The sequence below is a fragment of the Saccoglossus kowalevskii genome, chromosome 4 (genome assembly GCF_978046115.1).
Source record: "Saccoglossus kowalevskii chromosome 4, keSacKowa6.1, whole genome shotgun sequence".
Classification (NCBI taxonomy): domain Eukaryota; kingdom Metazoa; phylum Hemichordata; class Enteropneusta; family Harrimaniidae; genus Saccoglossus; species Saccoglossus kowalevskii.
In genome coordinates this window covers 31164006-31179071 of record NC_140644.1, presented here as the reverse complement: position 1 = coordinate 31179071, position 15066 = coordinate 31164006, and the positions used below count along the sequence as shown (strand labels likewise).

Genomic DNA, 15066 nt, shown 5'->3' with positions numbered 1-15066 from the left:
ATCATCTTATTTCAATGAATCCTGGTGCATAAATCCTCTAAGACAATGCGACGACCTAATTTGTTTTTGGTTTAAATATTTCAATAATAATTACCTAATTTGCGTATTAATTTTGTAAGAATTAATCATCACATTATAATGCAACTTAGTACAAGTGCCTTGGGATATCGCGCAGATTGGATTGCCTAATATACATAATCATCAAATTTCAATGAAATTCGGTACATAGATGTTCTGGAGTAATCTAATTTGTATTAAAAAGCCAGATTGAAATTGTACTTTGTGGTTGACATTCTGTGGAAAAACAAATCAGACCGCGAACTACAGATGTACAATCAAATTTCTTTTCTGTGAGTAATATAAAATTCAAACTGTGGATCACATTGTTTCACGTTATGCATCTCAAATAGCAGACCTATATTAATTGCCAAGCTTCTTGTATGAAAAGCGAATCTTAAATTTTAAAATGATGTTAAATATGCTTCCAGTACACACAACACACGGGAGTTCTTTCTATGTTTTTGATTTAAAATAAGCATAGAAGCTTATCCAAGCATCTGGTTATAGGGGAAATCTTGTATACTGGGGTTCGTGACTGGAGTTTTCTGCTGCAACATTTGCTGATATGTCGGCGTCTCAGTGAATAACAATGAGCACATGCTTCTTGCAGGATTTGGTGATTTGGAATATTTTTTTATGGAGTCAGGGGACGAGAACTGGAATATTAAAGTGAAGAAAGTGTCCATGTATTCTAGCCCAGACGCTATCATGAAGGTGCTTGTGGATGTGCGAACGTTGGGACTGAGAAACTTCGTAGTGCACTGTCACCACAGTATGATCACAAGAGTACTTATTCCTGTAAGTCGTCAACTGTTTCTCGGTGAATGAGTGAAAGGTCATTTGAAATGCTATGATACTGATCGGAACTCGAATATTAAACAATTATTAACTGAAACTGAGGGGTATAGAAGATATGTCTCCCCGCTGTGACAATTTGTGAATAGTAAAGAGAAAAACGTTTTTGTTTTGTCATCTCAAATCCGGACAGCAACAAAATCGTTTTTGAGGCAATTGTCGCCATGGGACAACGCCCGAGCGTCAAAGTGAAACATATATCAAAATAGGCTTGATTTGGGGTTGATTTTTGACATTTCTAGGAATCAATGGGGAGTCACGCACACAACTCACAAAGCAACTCAATACATATAACAGACATTTTATCTGTATGTTTCAGGCAATGCGATTAGCAATGGTAAATATCCGATACAGCTGGGTATTCACGGACCTGGTGAGTAATAACACTTGGCGAAACACTTTATAACTTTGTGTGTATCGCATGAGCTTTAATAATTCGTTACTAATGTATACTTGTTATTTCCAGCAAGCATCTTACGTCGATATCGAAGAGTACCAGTACAGTCAGGTAAACTTGACGATGTTTGCGCTTGGCAAATCGTCTTACAAGGGTCCGTCACCGTATAACTTACCAGAAGAGTGGTATGAAGTACTTAATAAGGAGAATCGTTTACAAGAGATGTTTACCTACGATGCCATCTATGCCTTAGGGCATGCCCTCGATTCGATGGCATTAGATGGACGTACCATACGAACAGAAACCAAGATGTGTGCCGATAAAGAGATAGAGGTGGTCGAAAACGGAGCCAGAATCGTCGAATACATGAAAGAGGTACGAATGATGTAATTTGAGGTTGGGAGTAAAATAATATATCGTTTCTATGGTAACGGCTGTCTGCTCGTAAAACCCGGTTTGTAGCAGTACATTAACTAACAGTCAGTCAAGTCAATATACCGTGTACAGAAAACTTCTCTATTTTTTTTTTCCATTTTGTTTTCGAAATGTACATTCCGAATACAGTAAGGGGCCAAACAATTAAAGTTTTGTGATGGCTGTAAGAGTGTGACCGATGCATTATTTCAAGGTGTTTTGTCTGTACATTTTGATTTTTTCCTAAAATGTGCCACTTTGCCAGCATTTTCCCCTCTCGGTGTCAGTAAATTTTGTTTTACACAAATCTTCCGGTCTATCCACCCCACCATGATATCAAATGGTCGACCCCTATTAAGGTAGCGAGAAGGGAAATTTTCACTTTTTTCTTGATTTTTCAAAAATTGATAAAACGGTTACTTTAGACCTTGATACATCACCCCAAGTTTACAAAAGATCGAAATTGCGTGAACATACAACTAGTATTAACTATTATTACATTCTGAACGACACTTCAAATCTAATAGTTGTATTACACTTGTATCGTGAAAGCAACTGACCTGGGACCTCTTGTTACGTGTTTTGGGTGCTTGTTCTAGATGTGATACTAGCATTCTTTTTTTATTTTAATGAGACAGTTACGTGAAAAAAGCCTAGGTAACTCCTTTTGACAGAGCAGAGAAACGAGGAAATGTTAGTGATTAATTCCAAAAATAACGATATCGGATCCACATCGGTCCACGTCTGGTAAAATTTGACATTCAATTTTTAAAATTAAGTCACGATCATTGAATGAGCTCGGTTTATACCGTATACGTACCGCAAAAGTGTTCCCACAAAAAATATTTTCGACTAAAAACGGCCACATGCCCTGAAAAAATCGAACAGAGCTTGACATGTATGAATAATTTATTGGGCTTAAAAGAAAAACGTGTCAAATTTAGTTATAGCCATAACTATTTGGTGGCCAGTCGATGAACAATTCAAAACTCAGGATTCACACAGAAGTCCTTCAGGGCTGAAAATAATCGACGCTACTCTGGTTTTCTTTATTTCACAACTTGCAGAGAAAACTGATTCGCGTGAGCTCTAATGTATCTTAGCCTAGTATTTTCTTTTTGAACTAAGGTCAAATTCCATCAGTTTGTCAAAATATATGTTTTTCAGCGAATAATTTTGAAGCCTGTCACAGCGCAAAAACTATGTGAATCGACGCCGGTGATTGGATTGTACGACGACCCTTCAATTAGCGTCAAATATGCTTTGTTACAACATCATTGATTGGCTGAGAGTCACCTGATCGGAGCACGAACTGGGTCACAGAACCATATTTGCCCGTATTATCAACAGGACTTTGCAAAATAACCACACCCACATTTTCAATATTTTTTAGCGCGGAAGTTGCCAACAAATGTAAAAAAAAATCGTAAATTTCATGGATTCGAATAAAATAAAGCAAGCGATTGATAAGGATGATTATTAATATTTTCCCCGATGCTCTTCGAATTTTTATTTTTTTTATTTCAAGGTAAGAAATGGCTAGTTGAAGTTGCATCGTCTTCAATGCGGTTGTTTCACCGCGAACAACTTTAGCTCTGTTTTGGGCATGGTTTAGTTTTGCGATGTAAAATAAAATATACATTAAAATAATAATACTTGATTAATTATTTGGGGTTTCAGCCCACAAATTACAGACATGATCTCCATGAATTACGGTCAATGTTTGTCTTCTCTCGGCTGATTGTCACGGTGTTGATCGACGCCCTTCCTAAACTCAGTATGGAGAAACCAACGGGGATCGACATTCCAAAAAAAAAAAAACAATCGAAATTATCAACGAAAGACGAGATTTTTCTAGATATTTACAAACATACTGTCATGACAAACATATGTAAAATTAACAAATACACAAAGAGGTGTAATATTAGGTTTTATTTTAGGCTTAGAAATATTTTCTTTCACTCAGCTCATGCATGTAACTGCCATTTAGCTTTACAGTCCTTCAGCATCGGGGGAAAAACAACAATAATTATACAAAACACATTGCGAAGACTCAACAATCAGGAAAGAAACCCCAGACAACCATGTTGTACTTGTGTTGAAATACATTTTGTATTTCACGTCAGAATATTGTTTAAAATAAAATATTCAGTCCAAGCCAAATCGAGGTCAAAGGGTCAGGTTGCGTGCATATAATTATATATAGTTAAAACAAAAAGTATTTGAACTTTTGTCAGCTGTTCAACATCTATAAAAACCAGAAAGACAATTATAAGACAATGTGAACCTCGGAAATTATTCTGTTAGTCCGAATTTTAAATGCGCGCGAGCGAGCAGGTGGGCGGTGATATTTCGGGGTTTGCGCGGTCGAAAATAAAGCGGAAATTGTTCGGTCGAATTCAACAAGCGGTCGCAAAAGCGAGAGAAAAAGGTGATTGGAAAGCGGAAGCGGGCGGGAGGTTGTGCAAAAGGAGTACTGTAACTTTCCACAACTTTCTTTTAAATCGTTTTATTTTCCAAGTCAATATTCTATTTTACTAATACATTTTTTTTCTAACGCAATGGCGTAGAAAAGAAAGAAAGCGTTGACAGACGAGGCAAAGAAAAATCTGCCACTCAGTGTCGCACTCTGACAGCAATTTTTTTTCAAACATCGGCCATTTTGTTTCACCATGAAAACCGTTTTATTAGATGTCTTATCAGAGACACTTGAAGGATTAGCTTGTTTGCAAACTGTCAGAGTGTACAGTGGGACAGTAATGTTTGTCAGAGGATTATCCCTCGTTGTTCGTTTGCATAACAATGGAAAACCCGAACGTTCCTGGAGTACGGACTCAAATGCCAGCAGTTTTCTTCATTTTTCACGCTCGAGCTTGAAATTATTCATTATCTGACACTCTTTATGAGTTCTATGATATCAGTGGTTAATATGTTTGGCCATTTTAGTGTATATTTATAATAATGCAGCAAATCTACAGTGTTTTATTAACCAAAACTGTTTTTCGCGTTTTTCTCGAGTTGAAGTTTTGATCGAGAACGACTCATTGGGACCGCCGCCAAATCAAGTGCGTTCGGACTAGGACATTCAAACTCGCAGTTATCGTTCAAAAGATAATGATGGTGCGAAATATGTCTGGGTTTTTAAAGAAAATGCTTTGTCACAGAATAATAGTCTGTTAAAGGTGCCAAGTATGAAATAATTTGGGGACAAAAAAACAAACCTGCATAGAAATCGGAATAATAAGTCTTTTGATTATCGGAGACGCATTTCAATGGACTTGATTACGGACAATGCATGACGTAAATTTCACCAGGAAATTCCGCAGTGTGCTCTCGCAATCGCGGACTTCGCCATTTTTGATGTCACGTGATAATTATGTAAACAATGTCTGTCCAGTTTGTGCGAACTTGCCCCTCTATACTTAGTCTTTTGATATATATAACCTAAATTACTGTTCTGAACGAGACAACAGACAGAGAATGTTTTATTTAAAAACGTCACAAAACCTTCTCGCTACCTTAAGATTCGCTTCAATGTTATCAGATGATTATACTCGGTTTGAGCATGCGCCGTGTACCTAATTCAAAATAACTAGGCGTCGCAAATAATATGGCTGTCAACAGTTTGTATATGTTTTTTACTAGGTTCGCTTCAATGGAATCACGGGATTGGTGGATTTTAGTGAACGTGGGACACGTGATGATATAAATATGACCATACTCGGATTGAACGATAAAGGGATGAGATCGGTGAGTAGTGAACTAAAAACTGGCGATCGGTTCCGTGATGCAGGTGGAATGGTCGAGATCGTATCGATGAAATAAGACAGGTTTGTTTGATAAGTTAGTAAATAGAACTAAAGCTCTGAGTTGTGTCAACAGCCGCTGATTTTTGTTTAACCTTTTTTTGTTCAAACAGATGGGTGTTTGGACTAAGGATACAAATCCCCTCCGTCTTACGGCAACTCGTAACAATGGTACATTTATTTTTGGCGTGCGCCCTCTTAGAGTCACTACAATTCGCGTAAGTACCCCAAATCTTTGTGTATTAATCGGCTATAAACTATCGAATATTCAGTATTTGAAAATGCTACGATAATGATTTGCGCTGTTCGCATTGCTTGTAGGGCCGGAATACTAGTATTTGTTGTCTCGATGCGCCCTGGTCTACAACGCCTATAAAATGCATTGTTTGTTTACATGAAGTTTGCACGCGTTCTGTACTGTATGACAACCATCATTCTTTACCTACCACGGCACCCATGGCACGGCTGGTAGAGTGAAGTGGATTATGCTAGACTTGTTTGGATGAATCGACAGGTCCGTCAATCAATCAATTAACTATCTATCTCGATCATAGGAGGAACCATTTGTGATGTTGAAACAGGGATATGAGGAGAAGGGTTACCGCGGCAACGACCGATTTGAAGGATATTGTATCGATATGCTCGAAGAGCTTTCAAGGTTATTGCATTTCAACTACGAGGTAGAATTGGTACCCGACGGAAAGTTCGGGTCGATGGAAGCCAACGGCGAATGGAATGGACTGGTGAGAGATTTACAGGATAATGTAAGTGTCAGAAAAACAGCATTAACGATTTGATAACGCATGCGTAGCGAACATCTGATATTAAATATGATTCCCCATTAAAAGGCATCATAACACGTGACTACCGTGTTCCGTTTACCAGAGCACACGCCGTTGTGTTTGATTATCGTACACCTCACGTGTGCGTCAGAGTTTCCATTAATCCTACGTCTCACATGTGCATTAGAGTTTCCATTAATCCTACGTCTCACATGCGCATTACAGTTTCCATTAATCCTACGTCTCACATGTGCATTAGAGTTTCCACTAATCCTACGTCTCACATGTGCATTAGAGTTTCAACTAATCCTACGTCTCACATGTGCATTACAGTTTCCATTAATCCTACGTCTCACATGTGCATTAGAGTTTCCACTAATCCTACGTCTCACATGTGCATTACAGTTTCCATTAATCCTACGTCTCACATGTGCATGAGAGTTTCCATTAATCCTACGTCTCACATGTGCATTAGAGTTTCCATTAATCCTACGTCTCACATGTGCATTAGAGTTTCCACTAATCCTACGTCTCACATGTGCATTAGAGTTTCCATTAATCCTACGTCTCACATGTGCATTAGAGTTTCCACTAATCCTACGTCTCACATGTGCATTAGAGTTTCCACTAATCCTACGTCTCACATGTGCATTAGAGTTTCCACTAATCCTACGTCTCACATGTGCATTAGAGTTTCCACTAATCCTACGTCTCACATGTGCATTAGAGTTTCCATTAATCCTACGTCTCACATGTGCATTACAGTTTCCATTAATCCTATGTCTCACATGTGCATTAGAGTTTCACTAATCCTACGTCTCATATGTGCATTAGAGTTTCCATTAATCCTACGTCTCACATGTGCATTAGAGTTTCCACTAATCCTACGTCTCACATGTGCATTAGAGTTTCCATTAATCCTACGTCTCACATGTGCGTCAGAGTTTCCACTAATCCTACGTCTCACATGTGCATTAGAGTTTCCATTAATCCTACGTCTCACATGTGCATTAGAGTTTCCGATAATCCTACGTCTCACATGTGCATTAAAGTTTCCATTAATCCTACGTCTCACATGTGCATTAAAGTTTCCATTAATCATACGTCTCACATGTGCATTAGAGTTTCCATTAATTCTACGTCTCACATGTGCATTAGAGTTTCCATTAATCCTACGTCTCACATGTGCATTAGAGTTTCCATTAATCATACGTCTCACATGTGCATTTAGAGTTTCCACTAATCCTACGTCTTACATGTGCATTAGAGTTTCCATTAATCGCACGTCTCACATGTGCATTAGAGTTTCCACTAATCCTACGTCTCACATGTGCATTAGAGTTTCCATTAATCCTACGTCTCACATGTGCGTCAGAGTTTCCACTAATCCTACGTCTCACATGTGCATTAGAGTTTCCATTAATCCTACGTCTCACATGTGCATTAGAGTTTCCGATAATCCTACGTCTCACATGTGCATTAAAGTTTCCATTAATCCTACGTCTCACATGTGCATTAGAGTTTCCATTAATCCTACGTCTCACATGTGCATTAAAGTTTCCATTAATCCTACGTCTCACATGTGCATTAAAGTTTCCATTAATCCTACGTCTCACATGTGCATTAGAGTTTCCATTAATCCTACATCTCACATGTGCATTAGAGTTTCCATTAATCCTACATCTCACATGTGCGTCAGAGTTTCCACTAATCCTACGTCTCACATGTGCATTAGAGTTTCCACTAATCCTACGTCTCACATGTGCATTAGAGTTTCCATTAATCCTACGTCTCACATGTGCATTAGAGTTTCCATTAATCCTACGTCTCACATGTGCATTAGAGTTTCCATTAATCCTACGTCTCACATGTGCATTAGAGTTTCCATTAATCGCACGTCTCACATGTGCAATAGAGTTTCCATTAATCCTATGTCTCACATGTGCATTAGAGTTTCCATTAATCGTACGTCTCACATGTGCATTAAAGTTTCCATTAATCCTACGTCTCACATGTGCCTTAGAGTTTCCACTAATCCTACGTCTCACATGTGCATTACAGTTTCCATTAATCGTACGTCTCACATGTGCATTAGTTTCCATTAATCATACGTCTCACATGTGCATTAGAGTTTCCATTAATCATACGTCTCACATGTGCATTAGAGTTTCCATTAATCGTACGTCTCACATGTGCATTAAAGTTTCCATTAATCCTACGTCTCACATGTGCCTTAGAGTTTCCACTAATCCTACGTCTCACATGTGCATTACAGTTTCCATTAATCGTACGTATCACATGTGCATTAGAGTTTCCACTAATCCTACGTCTCACATGTGCATTAGAGTTTCCATTAATCCTACGTCTCACATGTGCATTAGAGTTTCCACTAATCCTATGTCTCACATGTGCATTAGAGTTTCCACTAATCCTACATCTCACATGTGCCTTAGAGTTTCCATTAATCCTACATCTCACATGTGCATTAGAGTTTCCATTAATCGTACGTCTCACATGTGCATTAGAGTTTCAACTAATCCTATGTCTCACATGTGCATTAGAGTTTCCATTAATTCTACGTCTCACATGTGCATTAGAGTTTCCACTAATCCTACGTCTCACATGTGCATTAGAGTTTCCATTAATCCTACGTCTCACATGTGCATTAGAGTTTCCACTAATCCTACGTCTCACATGTGCATTAGAGTTTCCATTAATCCTACGTCTCACATGTGCATTAGAGTTTCCGTTAATCCTACGTCTCACATGTGCATTAGAGTTTCCACTAATCCTACGTCTCACATGTGCATTAAAGTTTCCATTAATCCTACGTCTCACATGTGCATTATAGTTTCCATTAATCCTATGTCTCACATGTGCATTAGAGTTTCCGTTAATCCTACGTCTCACATGTGCATTAGAGTTTCCATTAATCGTACGTCTCACATGTGCATTAGAGTTTCCACTAATCCTACGTCTCACATGTGCATTACAGTTTCCGAAATTCGTACGTCTCACATGTGCGTCAGAGTTTCAACTAATCCTACGTCTCACATGTGCATTAGAGTTTCCATTAATCCTACGTCTCACATGTGCATTAGAGTTTCCATTAATCCTACGTCTCACATGTGCATTAGAGTTTCAACTAATCCTACATCTCACATGTGCATTAGAGTTTCCATTAATCCTACGTCTCACATGTGCATTTAGAGTTTCCGATAATCGTACGTCTCACATGTGCATTAGAGTTTCTACTAATCCTACGTCTCACATGTGCGTCAGAGTTTCCACTAATCCTACGTCTCACATGTGCATTAAAGTTTCCATTAATCATACTTCTCACATGTGCATTAGAGTTTCCACTAATCCTACGTCTCACATGTGCGTCAGAGTTTCCACTAATCCTACGTCTCACATGTGCATTAAAGTTTCCATTAATCATACGTCTCACATGTGCATTAGAGTTTCCATTAATCCTATGTCTCACATGTGCATTTAGAGTTTCCGATAATCGTACGTCTCACATGTGCGTCAGAGTTTCAACTAATCCTACGTCTCACATGTGCATTAGAGTTTCAACTAATCCTACGTCTCACATGTGCATTAAAGTTTCCAATAATCCTACGTTTCACATGTGCATTACAGTTTCCATTAATCCTACGTCTCACATGTGCATTAGAGTTTCCATTAATCATACGTCTCACATGTGCATTAGAGTTTCCATTAATCCTACGTCTCACATGTGCATTAAAGTTTCCATTAATCCTACGTTTCACATGTGCATTACAGTTTCCATTAATCCTATGTCTCACATGTGCATTACAGTTTCCATTAATTCTACGTCTCACATGTGCATTAGAGTTTCCATTAATCCTACGTCTCACATGTGCATTAGAGTTTCCATTAATCCTACGTCTCACATGTGCATTTAGAGTTTCCGATAATCGTACGTCTCACATGTGCATTAGAGTTTCTACTAATCCTACGTCTCACATGTGCGTCAGAGTTTCCACTAATCCTACGTCTCACATGTGCATTAGAGTTTCCATTAATCCTACGTCTCACATGTGCATTAGAGTTTCCATTAATCCTACGTCTCACATGTGCATTAGAGTTTCCATTAATCCTACGTCTCACATGTGCATTAGAGTTTCCATTAATCCTACGTCTCACATGTGCATTAGAGTTTCCACTAATCCTACGTCTCACATGTGCATTAGAGTTTCCATTAATCCTACGTCTCACATGTGCATTAGAGTTTCCATTAATCCTACGTCTCACATGTGCATTAGTTTCCATTAATCCTACGTCTCACATGTGCATTAGAGTTTCCATTAATCCTACGTCTCACATGTGCATTAGAGTTTCCATTAATCCTACATCTCACATGTGCATTAGAGTTTCCACTAATCCTACGTCTCACATGTGCATTAGAGTTTCCACTAATCCTACGTCTCACATGTGCATTAGAGTTTCCATTAATCCTACGTCTCACATGTGCGTCAGAGTTTCCACTAATCCTACGTCTCACATGTGCATTAGAGTTTCCATTAATCCTACGTCTCACATGTGCATTAAAGTTTCCATTAATCCTACATCTCACATGTGCATTAGAGTTTCCATTAATCCTACGTCTCACATGTGCATTAGAGTTTCCACTAATCCTACGTCTCACATGTGCATTTAGAGTTTCCGATAATCGTACGTCTCACATGTGCATTAGAGTTTCTACTAATCCTACGTCTCACATGTGCGTCAGAGTTTCCATTAATCCTACATCTCACATGTGCATTAGAGTTTCCATTAATCCTACGTCTCACATGTGCATTAGAGTTTCCACTAATCCTACATCTCACATGTGCATTAGAGTTTCCACTAATCCTACGTCTCACATGTGCATTAGAGTTTCCACTAATCCTACGTCTCACATGTGCATTAGAGTTTCCATTAATCCTACGTCTCACATGTGCGTCAGAGTTTCCACTAATCCTACGTCTCACATGTGCATTAGAGTTTCCATTAATCCTACGTCTCACATGTGCATTAGAGTTTCCGATAATCCTACGTCTCACATGTGCATTAAAGTTTCCATTAATCCTACGTCTCACATGTGCATTAGAGTTTCCATTAATCCTACGTCTCACATGTGCATTAAAGTTTCCATTAATCCTACATCTCACATGTGCATTAGAGTTTCCATTAATCCTACGTCTCACATGTGCATTAGAGTTTCCACTAATCCTACGTCTCACATGTGCATTAGAGTTTCCATTAATCCTACGTCTCACATGTGCATTTAGAGTTTCCGATAATCGTACGTCTCACATGTGCATTAGAGTTTCTACTAATCCTACGTCTCACATGTGCATTATTTTCCATTAATCCTACGTCTCACATGTGCATTCAAGTTTACATTAATCCTACGTCTCACATGTGCATTAGAGTTTCCATTAATTCTACGTCTCACATGTGCATTACAGTTTCCGAAATTCGTACGTCTCACATGTGCATTAGAGTTTCCATTAATCCTACGTCTCACATGTGCGTCAGAGTTTCAACTAATCCTACGTCTCACATGTGCATTAGAGTTCCCACTAATCCTACGTCTCACATGTGCATTAGAGTTTCCACTAATCCTACGTCTCACATGTGCATTAGAGTTTCCATTAATCCTACGTCTCACATGTGCATTAAAGTTTCCTTTAATCCTACGTCTCACATGTGCATTAGAGTTTCCACTAATCCTACGTCTCAAATGTGCATTAAAATTTCCATTAATCCTACGTCTCACATGTGCATTAGAGTTTCCACTAATCCTACGTCTCACATGTGCATTAAAGTTTCCATTAATCCTACGTCTCACATGTGCATTAGAGTTTCCACTAATCCTACGTCTCACATGTGCATTAAAGTTTCCATTAATCCTACGTCTGACATGTGCATTATAGTTTCCATTAATCCTATGTCTCACATGTGCATTAGAGTTTCCGTTAATCCTACGTCTCACATGTGCATTAGAGTTTCCATTAATCCTACGTCTCATATGTGCATTAGAGTTTCCATTAATCCTACGTCTCACATGTGCATTAGAGTTTCCACTAATCCTACGTCTCACATGTGCATTAGAGTTTCCATTAATCCTACGTCTCACATGTGCGTCAGAGTTTCCACTAATCCTACGTCTCACATGTGCATTAGAGTTTCCATTAATCCTTCGTCTCACATGTGCATTAGAGTTTCCGATAATCCTACGTCTCACATGTGCATTAAAGTTTCCATTAATCCTACGTCTCACATGTGCATTAGAGTTTCCATTAATCCTACGTCTCACATGTGCATTAAAGTTTCCATTAATCCTACATCTCACATGTGCATTAGAGTTTCCATTAATCCTACGTCTCACATGTGCATTAGAGTTTCCACTAATCCTACGTCTCACATGTGCATTAGAGTTTCCATTAATCCTACGTCTCACATGCGCATTTAGAGTTTCCGATAATCGTACGTCTCACATGTGCATTAGAGTTTCTACTAATCCTACGTCTCACATGTGCGTCAGAGTTTCCACTAATCCTACGTCTCACATATGCATTAAAGTTTCCATTAATCGTACGTCTCACATGTGCATTAGAGTTTCTACTAATCCTACGTCTCACATGTGCATTAGTTTCCATTAATCCTACGTCTCACATGTGCATTCAAGTTTACATTAATCCTACGTCTCACATGTGCATTAGAGTTTCCATTAATTCTACGTCTCACATGTGCATTACAGTTTCCGAAATTCGTACGTCTCACATGTGCATTAGAGTTTCCATTAATCCTACGTCTCACATGTGCGTCAGAGTTTCAACTAATCCTACGTCTCACATGTGCATTAGAGTTCCCACTAATCCTACGTCTCACATGTGCATTAGAGTTTCCACTAATCCTACGTCTCACATGTGCATTAGAGTTTCCATTAATCCTACGTCTCACATGTGCATTAAAGTTTCCTTTAATCCTACGTCTCATATGTGCATTAGAGTTTCCACTAATCCTACGTCTCACATGTGCATTAAAATTTCCATTAATCCTACGTCTCACATGTGCATTAGAGCGTCCACTAATCCTACGTCTCACATGTGCATTAAAGTTTCCATTAATCCTACGTCTCACATGTGCATTAGAGTTTCCACTAATCCTACGTCTCACATGTGCATTAAAGTTTCCATTAATCCTACGTCTCACATGTGCATTATAGTTTCCATTAATCCTATGTCTCACATGTGCATTAGAGTTTCCGTTAATCCTACGTCTCACATGTGCATTAAAGTTTCCATTAATCCTACGTCTCACATGTGCATTATAGTTTCCATTAATCCTATGTCTCACATGTGCATTAGAGTTTCCATTAATCCTACGTCTCATATGTGCATTAGAGTTTCCATTAATCCTACGTCTCACATGTGCATTTAGAGTTTCCGATAATCGTACGTCTCACATGTGCATTAGAGTTTCTACTAATCCTACGTCTCACATGTGCGTCAGAGTTTCCATTAATCCTACATCTCACATGTGCATTAGAGTTTCCATTAATCCTACGTCTCACATGTGCATTAGAGTTTCCACTAATCCTACGTCTCACATGTGCATTAGAGTTTCCATTAATCCTACGTCTCACATGTGCATTAGAGTTTCCACTAATCCTACGTCTCACATGTGCATTAGAGTTTCCATTAATCCTACGTCTCACATGTGCATTAGAGTTTCCGATAATCCTACGTCTCACATGTGCATTAAAGTTTCCATTAATCCTACGTCTCACATGTGCATTAGAGTTTCCATTAATCCTACGTCTCACATGTGCATTAAAGTTTCCATTAATCCTACATCTCACATGTGCATTAGAGTTTCCATTAATCCTACGTCTCACATGTGCATTAGAGTTTCCACTAATCCTACGTCTCACATGTGCATTAGAGTTTCCATTAATCCTACGTCTCACATGTGCATTAGAGTTTCCGTTAATCCTACGTCTCACATGTGCATTAGAGTTTCCGTTAATCCTACGTCTCACATGTGCATTAGAGTTTCCGTTAATCCTACGTCTCACATGTGCATTAGAGTTTCCATTAATCCTACGTCTCACATGTGCATTTAGAGTTTCCGATAATCGTACGTCTCACATGTGCATTATTAGAGTTTCTACTAATCCTACGTCTCACATGTGCGTCAGAGTTTCCACTAATCCTACGTCTCACATGTGCATTAAAGTTTCCATTAATCGTACGTTTCACATGTGCATTAGAGTTTCTACTAATCCTACGTCTCACATGTGCATTAGTTTCCATTAATCCTACGTCTCACATGTGCATTAAAGTTTACATTAATCCTACGTCTCACATGTGCATTAGAGTTTCCATTAATTCTACGTCTCACATGTGCATTACAGTTTCCGAAATTCGTACGTCTCACATGTGCGTCAGAGTTTCCATTAATCCTACGTCTCACATGTGCGTCAGAGTTTCAACTAATCCTACGTCTCACATGTGCATTAGAGTTCCCACTAATCCTACGTCTCACATGTGCATTAGAGTTTCCATTAATCCTACGTCTCACATGTGCGTCAGAGTTTCAACTAATCCTACGTCTCACATGTGCATTAGAGTTCCCACTAATCCTACGTCTCACATGTGCATTAGAGTTTCCACTAATCCTACGTCTCACATGTGCATTAGAGTTTCCATTAATCCTACGTCTCACATGTGCA

General features: G+C 38.7%; 1 protein-coding gene across 3 annotated transcripts in view; it reads left to right on the top strand.

The window, feature by feature from the left end:
• Window positions 1-15066, top strand: part of LOC100378462 (glutamate receptor ionotropic, kainate 3-like) — a 47483-nt gene that overhangs the window by 25712 nt on the left and 6705 nt on the right. For all 3 annotated transcript variants that reach the window (XM_085498065.1, XM_085498066.1, XM_085498064.1), the window contains exons 4-9: window positions 671-858; window positions 1235-1288; window positions 1382-1687; window positions 5372-5476; window positions 5646-5750; window positions 6087-6296. In XM_085498065.1, coding sequence (XP_085354191.1) covers window positions 671-858; window positions 1235-1288; window positions 1382-1687; window positions 5372-5476; window positions 5646-5750; window positions 6087-6296 — 968 coding nt within the window. The remainder of the gene's footprint in view (window positions 1-670; window positions 859-1234; window positions 1289-1381; window positions 1688-5371; window positions 5477-5645; window positions 5751-6086; window positions 6297-15066) is intronic.